This window comes from Oryzias latipes, chromosome 21 (genome assembly GCF_002234675.1).
Source record: "Oryzias latipes chromosome 21, ASM223467v1".
NCBI lineage: Eukaryota > Metazoa > Chordata > Actinopteri > Beloniformes > Adrianichthyidae > Oryzias > Oryzias latipes.
The window spans coordinates 24,041,584-24,064,234 of NC_019879.2; the positions used below are offsets into that span (position 1 = coordinate 24,041,584).

Consider the following 22,651-nt stretch of genomic DNA (forward strand, 5'->3'; position numbering starts at 1 on the left):
CGCCCATGTCTATATCTGGCCTTGCCTCCACATGTCCCTGGCAGGCCTGAATCCAGCTCCACAAGTTGAATTATGGAGTAAAAAAGTCATTAGGCAGGATAAAGACTGGGAATCGATGGAGCAACGGCTACATCGCTGCTCTCGATTGTCTCCAGCCCAGCGCACACGAGCTCCAGCGCGGTGAAGCTGATTTGTTGCTGCTTCCAGGTGAGCTGTCCAGTCATCAAATCCTGATGGGGATCAGTAACAACCACCTGTGCGCTGGTGGCAGACCAACCGCTTTAACCTGCTTCCCACAGCCAAAACAAGAGTCTTTGGTTTCATTTCTTAGCTACAAATCGAGCAGCAAATCCTTTCAGATGACTTAATAAACCAGATCATATAAATCCCATAATTCCCAGCTCACAATCAGGCAGCACAGATCTCTGTTGTGTGTGGGCAGCTGTGAAATGGCCCGCTGACCCGCCTTCAGACTGTCATTTTAATAGCTTTGTGTAAAGGGACAGGCACTTGTTGTCAAAAGGATTGTTATGTTTTTATCTCTCTGCTCAAAGTGAAGGGGGGCTGGGCACACCTCCATCTCTCCCCTCATTACTGTGAAGGTTTGACCTTTTCTACTATAATTACATGACACCCCCCCCCCCCCCCCCCGATTTAAAGTTCTTCCTCGTGGAAACCAAGGGCCAAATGAAGCTCCTGCAAATTGTCATTATAGAGAAAGGCCAACTGCAGCTGTCTTAGAGATGAGAAATAATGGATTTGAGCTACTTTGAGGTCTTAGCAGCTGTATTCATTAAAGAAGAGAGCTGCTCTTATTATTCTGTTATTTTTACCCAGAGCCTTAACTTTCTGCATATGCACATGCTCCCTTGTAGCCACGAAAAGAAAAAAGTTTACTTTTAGTTTTATTTTTAAAGCAAATGATCTAATGAATAATAAACAAAGACATGAACAATTTATGCTTAAGAACATGTAGAAAATAAAAAACATGCATTCAACTTGTGTTTGTGATGTTAAATCCCCTTAGGAGCAGGTCTTAGGTGGCATTCCTGAGCAGCAGATACAATGTGACACCTTTCATTGGACAAAAAGTAATGAGGAGGAGGAGGAGGAGGACGATGACTCTTCCTGAGGCTGAGCTGAGATGTAGAATCCGACTGAAATGTTAGCTGTGGGTAACGGTGAAGCATGTGATCCGGTTGGACTCGAATGAATGAAACTGTAAGTTTAGCTGCTTCCTCCTCTGCACGTACAAGCTTGTTCATGTGAGATGAGTCACTCAGGCTTGCGTTCCATGAACCCACCCACACTGTTAAACTATCAGCTCCCCATCCAACCTCTGCACCAAGACTGAGGGATTCTTCAAACGGAATAAATGAATTAGTGTGCATGGTGGCCCAGTAAACCTCAGAGACTTCACCCTGAAGCTTCTGCCAGACCTGTAGTTTATTTTCCCTTCCTTCTGCGTCTTCCAGTCGGCTCTCCCTGGTCTCGCTTTAGGAGGCCAACCTTTCAGCATCTCCGTTGAATTGCCTCGGAAATCTGTTTCCACGGCAACCAGGGTACCAAATACTCTCCCAGCGGCGACTTGCCGGTGCGTCCTTTGTTTACACTTTTCATATCCATGATGACTTACAGTTGCAATGAGCTGATATTTCAGGGGCTCAAGGACAGAGCCAGTCAATCGTGCGCTTTGACACCTACAGCATCTAGATGTATATTTCAGATGACATGCGTCTTTGGAAAAAAATGTCCTGATTGTAAATGTAATTTTTATCTAAGCTCATGTTGAATTCCTTCAACCCGAAACACCTGAAAAAACTGTGAATCCCAATGCGCATCTGCGCGCGCTGGGAGTTTCCCTGTTGCGCGCTCTCGTAAGACAACATTCAAATGTGACCACGGCTGATGTAACAGTAACCAGAGGCAACGTTTGGATACCCTTCTAGTGATTACATTTTTCATTTATCAGACGTATTCAAACCCAACACACGCCCTCCACCTTTTTTTCCAAAAAAAAAAAAAAATCTTGCGCTTGCGCGTAACGGAACCGGGAGCTGTCCTGGTGCTGAACTGAGAAAAAGGCGTTCCTCTTCCATTCCTTGACGGTCCCCCACCTGAGCAGAGATTTCTCTCTCCCAAGCCAAGGATGGGGTTCTAACAGAACAAGTCCTTAGCTCTCCAACGACGCCAGATGAGAGCAACCAGCCGACGCGTCAGAGAGTTGCGTCTCCTCCACGCGTGAACGGTGGACTCTTGTTCCTTCATCCCTCTGCCATGCGCTTCGGGGAGTCAGAGTTTCATGGAAGTAAACTATGATCTGTGGCTGCATCGAGGAATGTCTCCTGTATTTTTGTGTGACACAAGGCAGCCGAAACAACGTGGTCCGGAGAAAAGCGGCGCCCCTGTTTGGATTATGTGCTTGACTAATGTAAACATATGGGAGAAATAAAAAAGTGAACAGATGGGGAAACCATCGGGAATGAATCACTCCTTCGTTAAGGTCTTGGCAGCTTTATTTACATACTTGATGGAGACAAGAAATTGCGGGTAAGCTCATGTATTCACTAATCATTTCTTTCATTCAAATCCTTTCCATAAATAACACAACATTTTTTTCAAAAACCTTTAATTTTTCTCAAGCTGTTTTATGGAAAAATAAAAGAAGTTCCGACAAACGTTAAAAGTTAGCCCCAGCTTTCATTATTTTTAATTTAAATTAGTCATTTTTTATGTTATTTCATACGTAAGAATGTTTGTCCTGATGAATATCGCATTGTCCATCCCGGTGGCATTTGACGTGTTTTTGATATAACGAACCTGTAGCTGCATGCGCACTTAATGCTAATCATCTTTTTATCTTTGGCCTGAACTATGTTGCTGCGATTCCACCTTCACAATTAACAAAAACCCTTTGCTTTTTGTGTAAGAGATAAATTATAGGCAAAATGATCCAGTTCTGCTTTGACGCGTTTCTTGGCTCTCCAGTGCGCACCCATCCCTCCCAGGCAGCTGTTAGGCAAGAGATATGGTTTATCTTCTAGCTTCTGAGCTGTTTCTCTCCTCCTCCTCCTGTCGTTCATGCATTTTTCCAGACTTGTGAATGCAAAGGAGCACGATTCCAGATCATCCAACATGTCGCCATCAGACTTTCTGGACTCGCTCATGGGTCGTACGTCCGGGTACGATGCACGCATAAGACCCAATTTTAAAGGTTTGTCTGTTACCTTATTGTTGTCTCAGGAAAAATGCACACACTTCACTTCCCACGTGTTAGCATAAACGTATATAGGCACAAAGCTGGCACTGAAAGTGTGGACACAAATGTACTTTTAAGACTGTGAGAGAACACTAAGAATTATTAGTCCTCTCACTTTAAATATGTTTTTAAATCATAAACCATCTCCAAATCTGTTTTCAGATTGTTTGAGATGGATGGGTTACACTTTAAAAATAGAAAAGAAGACAGAGCTTGTAGATAAAACTGCCACACTCCCAAAGGCTGGTTCTGACATCAGGGAGAACCCCCATGACATCCCACATTATGGATGGAGGCCTGGTGGGAAGGCTGCAGGCGACTCTGTCCCTCTGTTGTTGTTGCTGACATGCAGAGGACACACGCAGCTTCTTTTGAGTGTGAAGAGCCTAGAGCTTTTTCTCACTCCAGATTGGGTCAGGTGGGGTGGGACTTGGGGACTCCAGCTGGCAAAACAACCTGAGTGTGGGATTCAAAAAACACAAGATCCTTTCCTTCCATTTAGCATGACAAGTAAAGGCTGAGGTGGACCTCAGATGAAAGGAGATGTTATTAAGAGACACACACACATACACACACACACACACACTCCTAGATGTTTGTGCTTCGATCTGTGCCATATTCTTGGACTCCAGAAGTCTTGAACACACAGAAAACAAACAGATCCTGATGGAGCGGCTGCGGTGTAAACAGATGGTTTTGGGTTGGGAACCTGCGAGTCAATCTTTGAAGAGTTTTGAACGCTGCTTTTGAAGTCTGACCCAGATTTTCTTGCTGAGTTTGTTGTGAGAAGGAGCTGCCTTCCTTCTTTCCTTCTGCTGTTAAAATGTTGCAACCTGACAACAAACTCAAGCAAATATTAATACTGAGAGTCATGCAATATTGATGAGAAAAACACAGGGGGAAGGGCACCGGGAAGGACTTACAACTCCACATCTGTGCTGGAGGGGAGAACATTTTTTTTACTGTGACTGTACGAGGAAAGCGAGCCACGGAGATGAAACTCCAGACCGTTCTGTGGTGGAAAATTATTTATAACAGCTTGTTAAGCCCATTCAACGGTGCTGAAAAAAGAAATGACCTGACTTTATTGGTATTTCAAAAACAAACATGTAAAAATTGATAATTTTTTAAGTATAAATTGAAGAAAATTATGAAAGGCAGTGTTTTATTTTTGAACTAATTCAAAATGAAACATATTTAGAGTTTCTTGTGGCTAAACGAGTGCTGTATTTTCCAGAGTATGAGTCACAGGAGCCAAAAAGTGCACTATAAAAAAGAAAAAAATCATGTACATGGCACTCTGGAGCATCGGTCGCACTTTCGGGAGAAAAGTGCAACACTTTTGAACTAATCTGCCAAGCTCAGTGTGATGCTGCGTTCATTCTGAACGTGATTCACACGTCAAATTCGCGTCTGATGCCTCTCTATCAATTTGCATCAAATCTGATGCTAAACGCTTGTCTAAAAATGTGTTTATAAACTTAACACTCCCGTCGAGGGTGGGAGAAGCTACTGTCAAGTTTATAGCCTCATCGCTACATGGAAGCATTGACTGTATCATTTACAATGAACAGAAGACACGGATGATGTTGAGAGAGCAGGTTTATTTATCTTTAAAAGTTCTACAGAATTATCTGTGAACACGTCTCCATGTTGGGTTTGGTCTTTTAATGGTGATCTACCTGCTACTGCAGGAGCTGCATCTAAAGGACGGCGCTTCCAGCGGTACTTTCATCTCTCTGTTACCCAGCTTGATGACTTGCTGTCCCGCGGTAGTACGAGGATGGAAACAATAAAATTGAGACGAATAATAATGTCTCAACGTAAATACGAAAAATATCATAAAGTTCAGGAGGAGAATGATCAGATTCTCTTCCATGTTTGATTTAGACGACGTTTCTTCTTTTGCGTTTCTGTCAGTAGCAAATACTGACTCACTTACCCACAAATCCCTCTGGCGGTTGCTACACTCAAAAAAATAACTAATTGGATGAACTCAATTTAATTGTGGGCAGGATTTCCATCCAATAAATATGAGAAACCCCAACTCAAAGAAAATTCTTCCATGTAATGAAATATGATTGAGTTACTTGAGCTCAATTTTATCACAAAAGCCAAACAGAAAGAAATCCATTAACTTAATGAAACATACTTACTGCAAAAGAAGGCAAAGCAAAAAAACATTGTGTGACATCAGTCTCGCACCTAGAACCTCAGCATGTAGATGCAACTGACTGATCCACTGATCTAACTCTTCTGTGGCTACTTAAACTCGCCAGTATAATGACATATAATCATTTTTCTATAAATGAGGTTCATCGCGTATAACCTTATTGTGAGAAACCGAGTTGAAATGATTCCAAGCCACAGTACGTTTTTTTACGTGGAAAAACACAAACGACAGTTTTCTCTCTTCAAAAAGTCGAAGGATTCGAAGGACTAATAGTCATAGCAGGCAATAGACGAAAGAGCTGAACATTTTAATAGTTGAATGGTTAAAAAAGGGGAAAAATTGTGCCCGCAAAATGGCGGAAGATACTATAAAAAGAATAAACAAAGAGAAACAGGAAAACGGCATTCAACCAATAAAAGAATAATCATCGGAGAATGATTTTGCACGTGTAAAAGGGAGTGCCTCAATTCCGTTGCAGCCACAGCACATGTGCACAGCATGCCCCCTTGATTGAACCCATTTATTTTGGATAACTGGAGTTTATAGGTGAAATTATTAATACATTTTATGTTAGGCCTATTAAATGTAGATACATATTTTAAAAATAAATATATTTAAATAAAACAAACAGCATTTACTTGTGTTACATGAAAGAGGGGCTTGAATCATTTTTTTGAGTGTAGCAGGAAACAACTGCTAAAGCGCTACCAGTTGTTAGCGGGAAAACAAAAAATCTATGAGGCAATATTGATTTTTCAAACATCAAATATAAGTCCTGCACCCAATCTATGCAACAAAAAAAACCCTCTTGACTTATACTCTGAAAAATACAATACTTGTCAACAATAGTTGTCCGACTTGCTGACGTGATTTTTTTCTGATCAAGTGAATAAATTATCTGTTACCTTGCCTTTTCTTTGGTTGCATGGCTTTGTGTGTGTGTGCATGTGTTTTCAACCTACCTGTTAAACAACAAGACAACTGGGAAGGACGACAGCAGACGTCATTACAAAATCTCCCCCCTGACAATCATGAAATCACCTTCACTTCATCAGGAATGTAGGAAAACCTGGCAAACATTGTCACCATTTAACCAACACCTGCTGCTCGTTGTATTGATGCATGTTTGAATACATGTTGAAGCAGCTTTTTTCTTTTTTTTTTTTTACCCAGCAGTCCCAATTTTCCTTATAACCCCCCTCCCCTCCCCTCCCTTTCCCCCTTCCATGTCTATTCCAGCTATCCTTGCTGATACATCTGGCTTAAGGCTTTCTCCTGTCATGTCACTTTCATTCCATTTCACAGGTCCCCCTGTAAACGTTACATGCAATATTTTTATCAACAGTTTCGGCTCTGTCACAGAGACCACCATGGTGAGTTGTTTTGGCATTTTGCTTGATTTCCTCACTGTACGATGTGTCAATGTATTATTTATATCCCTCAACCTGCAGGTCCACCAGTTAATGTTACCTGCAACATATTTATCAACAGCTTTGGTTCAATAGCAGAAACTACAATGGTGAGTGGAGTGTCGTGAAGTCCTGAGCCTTTTCTCTGCAGGTGTTTTTAATCAACCTGCTGTCCCTTCGCTCTTTTTTTAAATTTCATCCACCTTTTACTTTTTAACTCATTTTTTCTTTTCACGATCAATTTAGAGACCAACTTTCCAAACTACCGGTAGTCCTCTGTGTGCTCTGGTGGAATAATTTATCCAACAAATCCAAACAAGATATTCAGAGTTTAGTGGAGCTAATAAGTGGTGTTGGGGGGAGTTTTTAAACAAGTACAATGTGTGAATTATGGAGGCATCCAGCCCCCAAAACATAAAACCTAGGAGGCTGAATTAAAACTAATCAGGATAAATAAGGAGCCATAATAACTAAATGGTTGATAGATGTGAGATATTTTATGTTTAAAGAGCTGTTAGACTGCCAGGGAATTAAACAGTTTCAGTACAAATAGTCGGAGCCGCCAATATGCCGATTAAACGTCAAACAACACACAGGCTTCTCACCATCATCATGACACATCAATTACGCCTCACAATTGAGCGTTTTGACACACAGTTTAAGCGGCTAACAGTGGATTAAAACATTCTCTCATCAGGCACGTCTAATTAATCCGTCACTTTTTTTTAAACTTCATTAAACAGCTCTTGTGAAATTCAGGACAGAATAAAAGACGTAAAATTTAAAGTTTTTTAAAATGCAAATTCCAAAATCATGCAGGTGATAGCATGGCAGGAAGCATTTCCACTCATCATTCATTTCCTTATGACAGCAATGAATGCAACACAGTTTTATGTCAAAAATAGATGCAAAAATAATTTTAATTTAAATACCAAGTACGTTTTGTTGATCAAACATTTGAATATTGTTAGATAAAGTATTCCTTTTTGCTTCTATTTGTATTATTTATCAAATTAACCAGCTACTTCAGTAAATATATATTTTATTAGACTAATCTACTGTGATTATGTTATTTTTAGTCATTTCTAACCTCTTTTCCTAATTTTTTTACTTAGAGGAAGAAGTCATATGATATAAAACTGGATGCATGTGGCTGACTCCATGTCTTCAGCACACGTTCTCACACAGCTGAAGCCTCTGCAAAAACAAAATATGCAAAGCCGCTTTGGTTCTCCGCAGGATTACAGAGTGAACATCTTCCTGCGGCAGAAGTGGAATGACCCTCGGCTGGCGTACAGTAAATACCCAGATTCTTCCCTCGACCTGGACCCGTCCATGTTGGACTCCATATGGAAGCCCGACCTCTTCTTTGCCAATGAGAAGGGAGCCAATTTCCATGATGTCACCACAGACAACAAGCTGCTGCGCATCTTCAAGGATGGAACTGTGCTCTACAGTATCAGGTGAAGCACCGGGTTGTAAGGGTTAATCTGTCATATTAAGCAACCAAAGCATTCATAAATTGAGGTTCTGCCCATTGACATGTTGGTGGTACAGTGGACAATAAATATGAGGCAACACAAAATGCAAGATACAGAATATTAAAAAGTAGCTTCACTTTTAACAGGGATCATTAAGAGGTGTTGGACGAAACATATTTGGAATTTACTTACCATGTTTTCCACACTGTACAGAGGCTGGATGGCTCAGTTGTAGGACTAGCACAAGGGAAATCAGGATTCCCAGGGGGCATGATAAGCTTCACCTAGTGGGGGTCCTTGGGCAAGACCTTTTGTGCTACTGCCCAACTATGTAGCCACAAGGGGGGCTGGTCCCTAGCCCGGATAAAATACAGGGTTGTGTAAAAAAAAAAGCATCTGTGCAAATCAGTAAAACGTATGAACTTATATCATATATAAGATACATCAAACTATAACGGGTATTTAGGGAGACAAAAAAGTCAGATAGATATGTCAGTCAGATTTTATTAACAGTAACTCTAGAACATGTTTGTTACATGCTACACGGTAGCTGTGTTAGAGTATTTACCTGTTACTCTCTACCTTGTTGACAACAAGTAAATTGATTGATTGATTGATTGATTGATTGATTGATTGATTGATTGATTGATTGATTGATTGATTGATTGATTGATTGATTGATTGATTGATTGATTGATTGATTGATTGATTGGCGAGCGATATTGAAGCTATTATGACGTACAGTTATAAGCCACCCGGACAAAGAAAAAGACATACAGTGCAGGGATCCATTTGTCTTCAAGTGTATGCATCAGAATGGAACAGAGCAGGCTGCATGTGGCCCGTCTAGTATATTGTCGGGGGTCACAAATAAGCTCTTTTTCAAACAGCTTTTTTCCCCTCTGCTCCTTATTCACAATCTATAAATAAAGAAATACTCAGAAAAGCAATTTTAAGCTTAAATTTCTTTATGTCCTTCATCATCCATAAAACGCTACAAGAACATTTTCAAAACATCTTTTTCATTGAAGTGCTAAACTTTGAAAACTGACAGAAAGTCAGTTCTTAGTTAAAATAATTTTTGAGTGTATCTGCAGTGCGGAATATTAAGTATTGCGTTTTAACCGGGGGAGTACAGAGAAGAAACGTTAAGCTTTGATGCAAAGGTTTCTCAAGGTGGCCTTCACTCAATTCTTTCCTTGCATTCATACATCAAAGAGTCCAAAGCATGCAGTTTTAAATTGATTTTATCTGTTACAATCACTCTTTCGAAAAAGCATAATATGCTGAACATCAGTGGACTCTAAAGTGCGATCGTTTTTTTTTCAATGGTAAAGGAACAGGTTTAAAAGGAGAAACTAATCTCACAGGCTTTGGTTGAAAATCCAAAGCAAAGAGAGAAGTGAGTATTTTCCTTCATAGCCTCTCTAAACATGGAATCGAGTGAATACTGAAGAGTCAGGGTTGAGTAAAACCACCACACACTTGCATTCAGAACAAGGTGGTGTTTCAATCCCCTGCCAGACCTTCATTAAAGCAAGATTCAGCTTGGAAAATGCCTTGTCTTTCAGTTCCATGCATCTCGTATAGCATGGAGCCTTCAATTTTCTCTGCAATGATGGGATGCGACAAAGATCAATTTTAGGTCCGTGTGGGGAGCAGCTGATGGTGCACAGGTGTGCAGGTAGAGCTGGCGGACAGGAGAAATGAAAAGTGGTTAACCGTGCTCTCCCTGCATTGGAGAAACAACTGAGTGGGCAGACTGTCCCCCTCAAATTGCATCACTGAGACTATAAGTTTTGGTGATGAAGGTGTGATTGAATCCTGTATGAGATGCTGGAAGAGACAGAAAAGAAATTACATATGTAATTAAATTCTTTTTTTTTCAATCTGTAACTCAAAATCTATGCATAATAAATCCATTTCTTACAAACCCCCCCCTGATATTGTCTCACATCACAGGTTGACTCTCATTCTGTCATGCCCGATGGATCTGAAGAACTTTCCGATGGATGTTCAGACTTGCACGATGCAGCTGGAAAGTTGTAAGCAAGGATTCACTTAAATATGTCGTCCCTGAAGGCCAAGTCAGCCCCATTTCTGACGGATGTGCTTTTGTCATCATTAGTCGGCTACACCATGAATGACTTGGTCTTTGAGTGGTTGGAGTACGGCGCGGTGCAGGTCTCAGAAGGTCTCACTCTGCCTCAGTTCATCATGAAGGAGGAGAAGGAGCTGGGCTACTGCACCAAACACTACAACACCGGTGAGATGGATGCTCATTTTCAGCTTTCTTCCATCTGAACTTAACGCCTCACTTGCATCCTGTGGTTCAACAGGTAAATTCACCTGCATTGAAGTTAAATTCCACCTGGAGCGCCAGATGGGCTACTACCTGATCCAGATGTACATTCCGTCTCTTCTCATTGTCATCCTCTCGTGGGTTTCATTCTGGATCAACATGGATGCTGCTCCTGCCAGAGTGGCGCTGGGCATCACCACCGTGCTCACCATGACCACTCAGAGCTCTGGATCCAGAGCTTCTCTTCCAAAGGTGAATTCTCCTCTCTTTTTGGCTTCATCATCATGGCGTACGTAAGCGTACGTAAGGGATAATGCCGCCAAGGTGTCCATTATCAAAAATTAACCTGTCATGAAGCAGAGAAACAGTTGCTTTCATGAAGTCTGTTAGTTTCCCTGATAATGGATACTTAGAAAGGCATCCTCCCACTTATACCATGATCACTTAGAAGAGAAATAAGTATTCAATGTTTTGTACTTTGTTTTTAGTACTCTATTCTTGTTACTTTTTTTATGTTTAAATCACTTTTAAGCGATATATACTCTGATCTGATTGTCACGATGGGTTTAATAAAGCATCAATTCAGGGAGAAAGTTCACCTCCTACTGTGTGTTTTAGTCCAGATGAGGAGGCAAAAGTTTATTTCAAAGATGGCAGCAAAAAATGTAGAAAATGTAATCTATGTTACCGGAACTCCATTTTTAGGTGTACGTTATTACTGTTCATTATCGCTTTCTCAATCCACACGTAGCAGCCAATCAGAATCAAGCATTCACCCTGACTATGGTATAAAGTACTGATAATGTATGGGACATTTATTCAGTACACCACATAAGAGGAGGGATGTCACAGGTGGTTCTGAAGCGAAAATGGCAGAAAAACCCAAACCCTGACAAATTTTAGGTTTATTGTTTTTTTTTTCATTTAAATTTTCAGTATTTCTTTCAATTTCTTCAAATTTTCCATATTTCTGTCAAGCTTAAAACTGTTTGTCTGGTTAATATAACTAATACTTCCTCAACAAAGGAAGAACCAAACAGGAGGTTGGCAACATCATGACAAACACATAAAGAAAGAGACACAGGTCATGCCTATGAAATGGACACAGTGGGACTTTTCTACGTTTGTTTAAAGCTCCTCTAATTGTTTTAATTAGCAGATGAGGTTGGTGCCCATCATGTTTTTTAGTTTGTAATTTTCTTTTTTTGATTTTGTTTTAGTGATATATGCAATATGCCTCCTTAGCTTTGGGATCAAATTTGGCAAATAATAAAAAAAAATTCATGTTGTCATTTGGGAGTTGAAGTTCAACAATCAAATAAGGTTAGTGGTGGAAACCAGTTTTATTACCCTCAAACGCTGTCATTGGTGAAAGCTAAACCACCAAGAGATGACTAGGATTTATCACAGCACATTGAGACGCCTTCATCTCCGTCTATGTTGCTGTCTGTCATCTTTAAGATGCCCTCAAACTGTCCAAAGTACAACTGCTGCCTTAAAACAAACCCAGTGTTGTTCCTTTCATTCTCACCCTGCCTTTTTTTCGAATGCAGTTAAAAATAAAACATAAAAATGCTTCAAATGTTTCAAAGGTTTAGTAGCTTCCTGTTTATCTGAGCTTTCACGGACTCATTCGACAGCTGGAACATTCAGGGTTTCAAATCGGTTCCTTCTGGCTGTTCTTGGGTCTCAGATCAAAACTCAAGGGGATAAATCTTCTTCAATGGCGGCCCCAAAACTGTGAAACAGCATACCTGATGAAAGCAAAAGCACTTTAAAACCTTGAAGTTACAGCTTAGTTCCGTAATGTGAATATATTTAGCTGTTATATTCCCTTATTTTAAACTTTTATATATAAATGGATATTTCAACTTGTGTTTTCTGAAATTTATGTTTTATATTTTGTATTTTTTGGAGGTTTTCTGTACTTGATTACCACACATGAAGTATGATTTTGATTTTTATTCATAGTAAAGAAGAAAACCTATTTCTTATCATATACGGTTATAGTGTACATGGCTTTTGATCATTCTAAAACAAAAAGAGAAGCAGCAATTATATGGATTTGTGTTCAGTTTTTCTCAAAATAAAACCCTTTAAAGCATTGGTTTCCAGAACGATCAGCATAAACACCAACATTGAAGTATCATCTGTTAGATCTATCACTCAAGGCTCCCAAGAAAAATATGTATGTGCCTAATCGTCAGGACCATACTAAATAGTTTTCCCATGGTTGAATGGTGTTGGAGCTAATTTTGTTGTATTGTTGCAGTCTTGAATTATTTAACACCAGTGCCTTGATATTTATTATGTAGCTTGATACATAATTGTGGAGAGATTTTCATTCTGCCCTGTTTACTTGAAAAAAATAGTGGCATCATCATTTAATGATGTGTAATTCAAACAAATTTGATGCTTTTAACCTGAAGTTATGGCAAAAATCTGCTCTCATCCATAACTAGGGACGTGTTGTCCTCATGAACTGTTAATAATAAAGAGAGCAGCTCTCTTTCCTTCACTTTAGCTTTTCGTTGTGCTCCACACCTCCTCCAAAGAACATTGTTTTGGGTCTGGGCCGAAAGCATCCTCACCACTTCTTGCACATGCAGTGATGCCCTCTGCTAGACGAGGTATTTCAGACTCTATTAGTCAGATTAGCCATCCTAACTCCTTGTGCAGGGGTTCATCATCTCCCAGCTTGATTTTGTTATGCTCTTCAACAAAGGCTCCCACTCTATCGCGCCTAGGTGATCTAAAATGTTGCTGCACCTTTTAAGCAGCCCAAAAAAGACACTTCAGACCACAGTTCAGATCTCTGCTTTGGCTTCTGTGGATCCCCAGGCCAGATTCAATTGACACTCAGCATCTTCATACTTGAACACCACCCTCACCAGGTCCATGACCCCACCTGCTCGCTGTGCTCTACCAATTCCCAGCAGATGATGAAATCTCGCCACAGCACAGTAAAAGATCATAAATCTGTGATGATGCTAGAACCATCTATCGGACTCCGCACACGCAGCAGCATCAACCCCCAATATAGAAAAATATTGAGCACTTGCCTTTTAAAAAAGAGAATGATTTTCCTTTAAGGGTTTTTTTGCAATGTATTTTTCTGTTTATTTATGAGTAAAATCAATTTCAATAAAAACAAGTCTAAGAAAAACTTCACTTCAAACGGATCTTTTTCACATAGCTTTTGATGACCAACTCCAACGAAAATGGTGGTTTTGGTCTTTTTGACATGTCATTTTTGGCATTTTTCTGATGAAAGCGGATATATATTAAGGAAATGAAGTTTAAAATTGCCTTTCTGACTAGTTTTTTGGTCAGATTATTGTGAATGAGAAAAAAATGTGGTTGCAAAAAGCCTGTAGCTGTGATGCAGGTGTTACGGTAGGTGGGCCACAAGATTCCAGCTCCACTCGATTCTGATGCATCCACTTGTAGAAAAATATATTAATGTGCATCTCTGTTTTCCTACTCTCAGCTGGCATCTGGCTCTAAACTGTACAGCTGGATAACTCCAATGTGGCTCACCATTTTTGTTGCACCGGTAATGTTAGCTTGGGGTTGTGAGGGGCTGTGAGCTATGAGGAGAGAGTGTAAACAAAAGGATGATGGGAAATCGGGACGGGGCTGGACAACTCAGAGGCGAACTTCTGATCAACTCCTGCCTCTCTGCAGAAACTAGGTTATTTTTGATTTTTGATTTTTGATTTTGGCAACATCAACAAAACAAACTACATAACCGTAGTTAAACAACCACGGGAAACGATTATAAAATAGATCAAGATATCAGAACTGAAGTTTTCTGAGAAAACTTGAGAATTTGAACCCAGAAAAAGCCCTCGCTTATTTCACAAAGACATTAAACACATGCATTTAAAAAGTATTTGAAGTTTTGACGTTAACTTCTAAGTAGGGCAACTGAAAGTTCACTAAAAACCCTTGACTTTTTGGTCTTTGACTAATCCTTCCATGAAATGTCTGCCCTTAGTTTTTTAACTCAAACTAATCATATTTGACTTTAGCAGCGTCAGACTCAAATGTCAGTCAATCATCCTTTTTTTTTCCAACTAACCAAATGCAGAGCCAAGCAGCTCCTTCAATATCATGTCCACATCCCATGATCTTTAGCAGTTGTGTCAGAGCAAACGAGATGCTTTCATTCAAATGATGTTTAACATGAAAGCACTACCTCCAGTCTGCAGAAGGTTATTATTGTCAGTCATGAAGCATATTGACAGCAAAGCCAATCTGAAGAAGCACTGCCGTCACTGTCTTAAGCAGCATCAGCTGCATCATGAAAAACATAAAAGACGTGTACACTGATAAATATTTCAAAAGAAGCCTTTGAGACCTGCAAATCATGAAAATGATTACTTGACGTGTTCTCAAAGAGCTGAGATGTTTTTCTGAAAGAAGCAAATCCAGTCCAGCACTGTCGTAATAATTCATTTTTCCGTCTAGTAGATGCTGAAAGATTTCCCACCGGTTTATTCTCTGCTGTACCTGACACTGCAGGCAACACAGATACGTTTTATCCAAGCACAGATATTGCTGCACAAATGCAATCATTTAAATGTCACAGTTCATTGGAGGAGTGAACAGAATATGAGGAAAATGAATTTAAATCAGGGACGCTGCACAAGAAGACTTATTTTAAATGCAAAAAAAGAAAGTTTGATGGAAATAAAGACTTTTTTAAGTCAAATTTTTATCTGTTCTTTATGTTATGTGGTCAATCATAATATCTCTGTTTTCTCCCTCAGGTTTCGTACGTAAAAGCCATTGATATCTGGATGGCCGTGTGTCTGCTCTTTGTGTTTGCCGCATTACTGGAGTACGCCGGGGTTAATTTTGTCTCCAGGCAACAGAAAGAGTTTCTCCGACTGAGGCGAAGACAAAGACGGAATCAGAAGGTTGGTTTCCAAAAACTGTTTGCAAGTATCCTGTCTGCAGACTAGACTTTGTTTGGCACAGCAGCATATTGAAATGCCTAAGCCACGATCAACAGTCCGTCACACATTCTCTGCATTAGTTCTAAGATGAATCATCATGGAGCTTATGGCATTCTCATCCGGCTCAAACGTCAACCTCAAACTCCATTCTGATATTTTTGACCTAACATTTTGATGACATTTTTGAGTTTTCATATACATTTTTCAACAATCAGACAGAAACCAGACAAATTATGATGATTAAATGCAGAAATCTGATGTGGAAATTAGCAAAAACAATACAGCAGCTTAAGCACAAAATGTGTTGTGGATAAATAATCGCACAAAAGCAATTTTTCAATAAAAGACACTTAAGTTTGGTGAACAATATAATCCAGTGCCTGAAACACCACAAAGAAACAAAATGATGAGATTGAACAGTTTGAATGTTTTAAGTTCATGTCTAAACAGTATTAAATCACAAAATGTCACCAAATGCAGTTTCTGCCCTGGACGTCACCTCTTTAACCTGTTGCCCTCTGGGTGACACCACGAACAAGAACAAACAGATAAGATAGTTTTTACCCCAGAGCTGTCTCAGCCCTAGATGTGGACAGAAATTATCACTTTCATTTTACTTTTTTACAAGTCTTGTTCTTGCAGTCTTTTTGCACAAGGGAGATGCTGCTGCATTTAATTTTCTCTTTCATTATTAAATTATATTATTATTATTATATATCATATTATATTCTAACAGCTCCAAGATCAAAGAGTCTAGCATGGTTGTGGCAGCATCATGATGTAGGTTTGTTGCAGGGAAGGTGAGATTTTTACAATTCAGAAGAGAGTGATTAATTTATTTTTCCAAAAGGAGTTTAGTTCAAATTTATGCAACAAACTTGATTTAAGACAATTTTCATTTTCTTGTTGAGTCATTTGACCTTGAATGAATATAATCCTAAGCGAATGTTTAATCAAGCTTTTATTTTTTTTTAAAACAACGACAACAATGTTTTAAAACAGAAGTTGGATTTGGAAAGGATCAGCAGTTAAGGACAATAAGAAGTTTTATGTGACTCCTAACACTGTACAAATGTATTTAACAACACCAGGATAGAAGTTTAATTTTTGACCATGGGCGAGACATAGGGAATGTGGGACTTATGCAGTGATTGAAATTTTAGAGTATATTTAGGGACAAAAGTGTTTAAGAGACCTACTTTATAGATAAAAAAAAAATCTCTTTTTTGAGCAATACACATTTTAGACATAATATTTCCAATTATCTGAGCAATAAACCTAAATATGAGTGTTTTATGGCTAATTTCCAAATGTATTTGTATTAAAACAGCAGGACATCACTGCTTATTTAAGGAATCTCCCTAGGACAAATTATTTTAGTTTTTTGGCAGATTCTTTCACTTATAACAAGGAAAAAACATCTAGTATTCTATATTTTTAGCCTTTTTGAGAAAGGCTTAACTTTCCAGTGTGGTTTGGAGAATATTACAAAGTTGTTGCTTTTTTTCATTGGAGCCACATATTCAAAGAAAAACTTCACAAACAGATCAAAAGTCTTGTAAAATACACATAACTGAATGGACTGTATTACCAGGCATACAGTTAATTTTTAGTAACTATTCTTCTCAAATATAGAACACATGACATACAAGCAAAGATAAAAGGAAAACATTTTAGATCAACTTTCTTCTTTACTTTCTAGTTCCCAAAAAGGAAGCTACACTTTTAAGTTGTATAGTATTGGAATCTCAAAGTATACGAAGATGTTTAGGAATTTCTTGAATCTTGCAGACCATTCGTTGCTAAATCAAATGAAGAACCTGCATGAATCTAAATCATTTTGATTTATATCATCAGTCATGAAATGATAGTGAAGCTAAATTTCAAAAATGCTTCATCTAAGTCAAACTCTGGCCTGTCAGACTCATAACCGTGCGCTTAAAATTTTCAGTTCTTCCTTCTGTTATTTTCTTTGCTGAATAATTCAGGTGCAGCCGTGTAGGGATCAATCTTCAGAAGTGTTAACCATGAAGTGAACGTTGTGTGAATAACTGAAACTATTTACCGGTCCCTGAGTCTCCTTTCTGCTTTGTTACTTTGCTGACAGCTGCAGGTGTTTTCATGACTGAAGTGTAGTCTTATTTTTGTTTGGCTGGAATTGGGATTTGTCCCCCGAAGCAGTCGTTCTAGAGCCGTTTCATTAAATTGCATCCAGTTATCCCCTGACTTTTAATTAACTCAGAGGTGTTTGGAGTATCTCACGGTTAATTGTCATGTAAAAAATAAATAAAATAAAATAACTGTTCTGGACGCCTCTGGTCATTCGGAGGAAAACTGTATAATTTTTCTGTGTTTCTCAGGAGGAGGACATGCGTGACGGCCGCTTTAACTACGCGAGCTACAACATAAGTCAGTGTCTGAGCACCAAGAACAGCTCAGCTGTCAAGAACACGACTCCCGCTCCAAACCCTCAACCACCAACTCCCAAGGACATTGACGCCATGAGGAAAAAATTTGTGGACAGAGCCAAGAGGATAGACACGATCTCAAGGGCGGCTTTCCCTCTGGCTTTCCTCATCTTCAACGTCTTCTACTGGATCACCTACAAGATCATCCGCAATGAAGACATCAACAAGTAGTGAAGGGTTTTCTCCCAGTCAATGCGACTCCTCCCTTCTCCGACTGAGAAACGATGGAGTGAGAGGAACCGTGGTGAAGGTGTTCCTTCAGGGATATTGTACAGTGCATCACACAGCAAAGCTCTTGTTCAGATAATGTGAAGATTCCTGAGATCCAGATGCTTTATTCCCTCTGCTGCAGAAAAGTTTTATAGTCGGTTTTATCAAGTAGAGAAGACGGAGCAGAATGTTTCTAAATCACACTGCTTTGGCGTCCGAGGTCCAAGGACAGCTTAGGATTTTGGGGTTTTTTTCTTGTGAGAAGAGGACTTCTTACCCAGGTTGTTAATCTGTTTTATAACATTGGACAGTCAGGAAATATCCTCTCCTTTTGTGAAAACTTCACACGCAGAGCACAGGCATCAATCTGTCAGCCAGAAGCAAAGCAGATAAAAAACAATACAAGAATCGGGAGCTGGAGGATGCATTTTTATGAAATACCCGAGGCCTTAGATATCAGAGACTTGGTGAGACAAAGTGTTGTGCTCTTCTATTTTTTCAAGCATCTTCTCTCGTGGTCTCATCCAACCCTTTGAAATTCTCTGTGGCCAAAGTCCTCCTTTTCTCTAGTATTCATGGATATCTGATGTCACATATAAAGTCAGTGTTTCCTTTATTACTGCTTTTATTCAATTACTTCTGTCATGAGCAAGTGTACAGGTGAGCCCACAATATCTGAACCACATTGTTGAGTGTCGTTACCTGTATTTATTTACTCCATATTTATCCAGTTATCTTAAGAGGGGTTTAGCATCCAAGAAGTGTTTTTTTTTTTTTGTAGCTTTAGTCAAAGAAATATTTATTGTGTTTGAGTGGGAGGTTCCATTTATGAAACTATATATTTCTGTTAAGTTCTTCAGACTGTTCTCCTTCACTTGTGTGTTTGGGCATGGACTCCGTAAAGAAGAAGTCTACAAAACATTTGTGGCACAGAGCAGCTAAATGCAATTGCACTCCTAAAAAAACTGTGGTGAAGAACTCTTTTTTTTTTTTTTTTTTTTTCTGGAATGAAAATAGATCATTTACATGTACATCAATAAAACTGAGTGTGCACCATGTTTACTTCACCTCGTGTCATTTAGAATAAAGTAATTTTCTTGTATTGTTCTGCATTTCGTGTTCAACAAATGGTTTCAATTTTTTGTTTGTTTTGTTTTTCATTTACTCGACTGCGATCAGGATCAAGGAAAGTGACAAAGACTCCGTGGTTGGAGGTGACACCAACTGAGGGTGTCTGGGTGGCCTGGGGTGACACAGATTCAATCTGACAGAGGGGCTTCTATGAATGGAGGATAATGGACTTTGAATTGCAGTTCAGAGATCCTGTCACTTGGTGTTTGCCCACTAGTTGTCTGAAAAACACATTGCGTCAGTTGTTCATCAGCTGTGCCCCGTTTGATTGCATTTGACGCTTGTTTGCAAGACCTCAAGATGTTGCACCTTGCAGGTAACATGATAAACACACCTCGTCTGCCTCTCTTGATTGATTCAGATGAGATACTGATGATCTGATCATTTTGTTTAACAGCCACAGAAAAGTACTGGTAAATACATTTTATTTAACAACAGAAATACGTTAAAAAAAAGAGTTTCAAGCCAGAAGCTGTATTACAAAGGTGCAAATAAATCCAAAAAAAGAAAGAACAGTGATATATCAGCACGCTTGTCCCACAGTGAGAAATTCCTGGTTTGAATCCCTGTTGGAACCTTTGTGTGTTTGCATGTTCTCCTCGTGCATCAGTGGGTTTTCTCCAGGCACTATGGATTCCAGTCCAAAAAAATGTATAGGTTATAGGTTAATCGATGGCTTTGGCTTGTTGTTAGCTTGTTGTCCCTAGGTGTACATGTGAATGTGTGGCCCTGAAACAGACCTCTCCAGGCTATCTTGCCTTCATCCAAGAGTAGCTAGGATAGGCCCCAGCAACCTCAAGGCCTCACAAAGGGTTCAATGGGTTTGAAAGAGATGGATTGTTAAACCTTTGCTTGTAAATAATTAGCTAGTCTGGTTCATTTATTCTTTACTGGTTCCACTCAGAGGTTTTAGGGTGTCTTAGAAAAAGATTTACATAGCAAATGTATAAAAATACTTAATCTTCAAGAGAAAAATTATTTCAAGTTTGGAGAGACTGATGCATTACTTTGTTTCTGTAGGCCAAGTCACACTTTTTACACCTTCATTCTCTTTTTCATAATTTAAAAAGAGAAATGGAACCACTTCTTTAGGAGTCATAATCATATCTGGAAGGTAAAAATCTACATCAAGTTAATTTTACTGTATTGTAAGTCTGGGGTTCAGCATGTAAAACTGAAACACAACTTATTTTTATTGTATAGTATAGAGCTTTGTTCATTATCAGCATTTGTTTTATATAGAAAAACTCAACCAACCTTTAATTAAGCTATTCTAAATAACAACATTCCCAAATAAATAGAAAAATAATGAAAACAATTGTTTACCAAAACAGTATTTTTTATATAACGGTTCAGGATTCAAAATTCATTTTATTTGTCATTGTCATTAAAACAACGAAATTGCATCTGGAGCATCAACAATCACCCTTATTATTTCAAAGCTGGAAAAAAAAAGATTCACCAAATAAATTACCAAAGTGCAACATCAGTACACAAAGAAACACAGCAACGACTAAACAAAAATAAGATATTCAGTACATACAATTGTTGAGTCAATAGCAGCTTGATGTTAATATAGCCCCAAATTGCAGATATCTAAACGGGTTTCACTAATTGTGCAAAAATTTAAATAAGTTTTAAAATACAATCGCTGATTGCTAAATTGAACTAAACTGCATTGGCATCTCTGCGCTTCGACCCTCCTTCTCAGTAAGGAAAAACTCCTAAAAAAAAAGATGAAACCTCAGGGATGTCCACATGAAGGAGGGATCCTCTCCCAGGACGGACAGGCGATGTACCAGAACTGTTAAAAAGGAATTGGCTTATCTAACTCTACAACTACCGGTATATTTGAATAGTGTAGCAGCTTCATTCAGATGGAACTGGGGTGATGGGGCAGTTATACAAGTTTTCTTCCTTCTGCTCCTTTTCATTTATGAACTATTTTGTAATGTATCGATGTTTGTATTGCTATTGAATGAAATACATGTTTAAAAAAATACATGAACTCTGCTAATCTTTCGTTTTGTAAACACACCACAGAGCAGGACTGCATATTAAATGTTTAATGTCTCATGCTGAACGCCGCTTTCCAAGCGTCTAGAAGCCATAAACGCGTTTGCTTTATTTCTGAGGGCAACAAGAACAACAAGCTGAACTCATTTATTCTCAAAAGTCCTGCAAAAGCTAAAGAAATATTTACAAAATGTAATTTCATGATCAGTTTACCTTTTGAAATCTCTAAAAGAAATGATATATAGAACAAAAATTTGGGACAATTTAGTTCTCCTTTTCTCGGGTAATAATAAATCATGCAGATCTTCTTTTACAAATGTTTGATTATAAAACACTACGCAGCAAAAGTGACATATTTATAATTTATTTGTTGAATAAAGGATATTTTTTGTGTCACAAATATGTACCAATTTTCAAAAGTATCTGTATTTATATTTGAAGGAAACTCCTGACTCTCAACAGTTGGATTCTTCTGATCACAGGCATGCTGTACCCAAAAAGACAATACTGTATATTCTTTACATGATGATGCTTCCTTCTCTCCATCACTCGCTCTTTTCTGGACCTTCACACCAATCACTTAAAGCTCTGACGCAATCGTGCCTTTTTTTTTTAACAGTACAAAGGGAAGCTTATGCCCAGCTGTTTAAGGGGGGGAAACTACTTCTCATTGTTCATAAGCTTTATTGAGCAGCTTTGTAAGGTCTGGGAGTAAAATGAGGGTTGCCATAGCAACTGCACAGTTGCCTATAGGGCCCGTGTGAGAGAAAAGCAGGGATTTAATGAAGTTAAGACCATTCATTCTTGGTTTTTGCAACACTAACACGTGTGTTTCACCCCAAATATAGCGATCGTGGTTTCTATGCTACAATAATGAATTTCTGCAAGAAATTGTGTGTTAATAGCATTTGTAGTTTATTTCAGTGTTATATATATTATGTACTCCAAGATATATGTGAAGAACGTGTGCTTTTAGAGGATTTTTCTATTTTATTTTGATTGAAAATGTTTTTTCTCAACACACAAATACACTCACCATAGATAAGAGTTCTTATTCTACATTTTTTTTAAATGAAACGTATATTACAGCTACGTTGATAAATAAATGATGTGTCCATTGCACATGCATGCATTAGGTTGTAGATATAATCAATAGGCCTGACCCCTTCTGACCTCAGCCAGTGACAGTCGATTTCAGGCTAAGATCAGAGGTAATGTGCTGCTCAGGAACCTTAAAG

At 38.8% G+C, this 22,651-nt stretch overlaps 1 protein-coding gene across 3 annotated transcripts; it reads left to right on the forward strand.

Annotated features, from left to right (window-relative positions):
• The first annotated feature begins 1,022 nt into the window (after positions 1 to 1,022).
• Positions 1,023 to 19,910, forward strand: glra2 (glycine receptor alpha 2). Of its 3 annotated transcripts, XM_020713044.2 has the most exons (10): positions 1,027 to 2,550; positions 3,096 to 3,214; positions 6,738 to 6,805; positions 6,884 to 6,951; positions 8,081 to 8,304; positions 10,285 to 10,367; positions 10,451 to 10,588; positions 10,662 to 10,876; positions 15,400 to 15,549; positions 17,949 to 19,910. In XM_020713044.2, exons 3-10 carry the CDS (start codon positions 6,757 to 6,759, stop codon positions 18,225 to 18,227), a joined length of 1,206 nt encoding a protein of 401 aa, XP_020568703.1. In that variant the 5' UTR covers positions 1,027 to 2,550; positions 3,096 to 3,214; positions 6,738 to 6,756; the 3' UTR covers positions 18,228 to 19,910. The 3 variants fall into 3 exon arrangements, with proteins under 3 accessions (XP_004081837.1, XP_020568703.1, XP_023806495.1); XM_004081789.4 differs by lacking the exon at positions 6,738 to 6,805 and having other exon boundaries at positions 1,023 to 2,550; XM_023950727.1 differs by having other exon boundaries at positions 1,028 to 2,550; positions 3,096 to 6,805.
• Positions 19,911 to 22,651: the final 2,741 nt, after the last annotated feature.

Bases quoted from the DNA above. Each gene is read 5' to 3' on its own strand.
- glra2 (XM_004081789.4), top strand. From the start codon at position 2,465: ATGGGGAAACCATCGGGAATGAATCACTCCTTCGTTAAGGTCTTGGCA. The intron at 2,551-3,095 runs GTAAGCTCATGT...GCATTTTTCCAG, and splicing joins ATGGAGACAAGAAATTGCGG to ACTTGTGAATGCAAAGGAGC. The intron at 3,215-6,883 runs GTTTGTCTGTTA...CTCAACCTGCAG, and splicing joins CATAAGACCCAATTTTAAAG to GTCCACCAGTTAATGTTACC.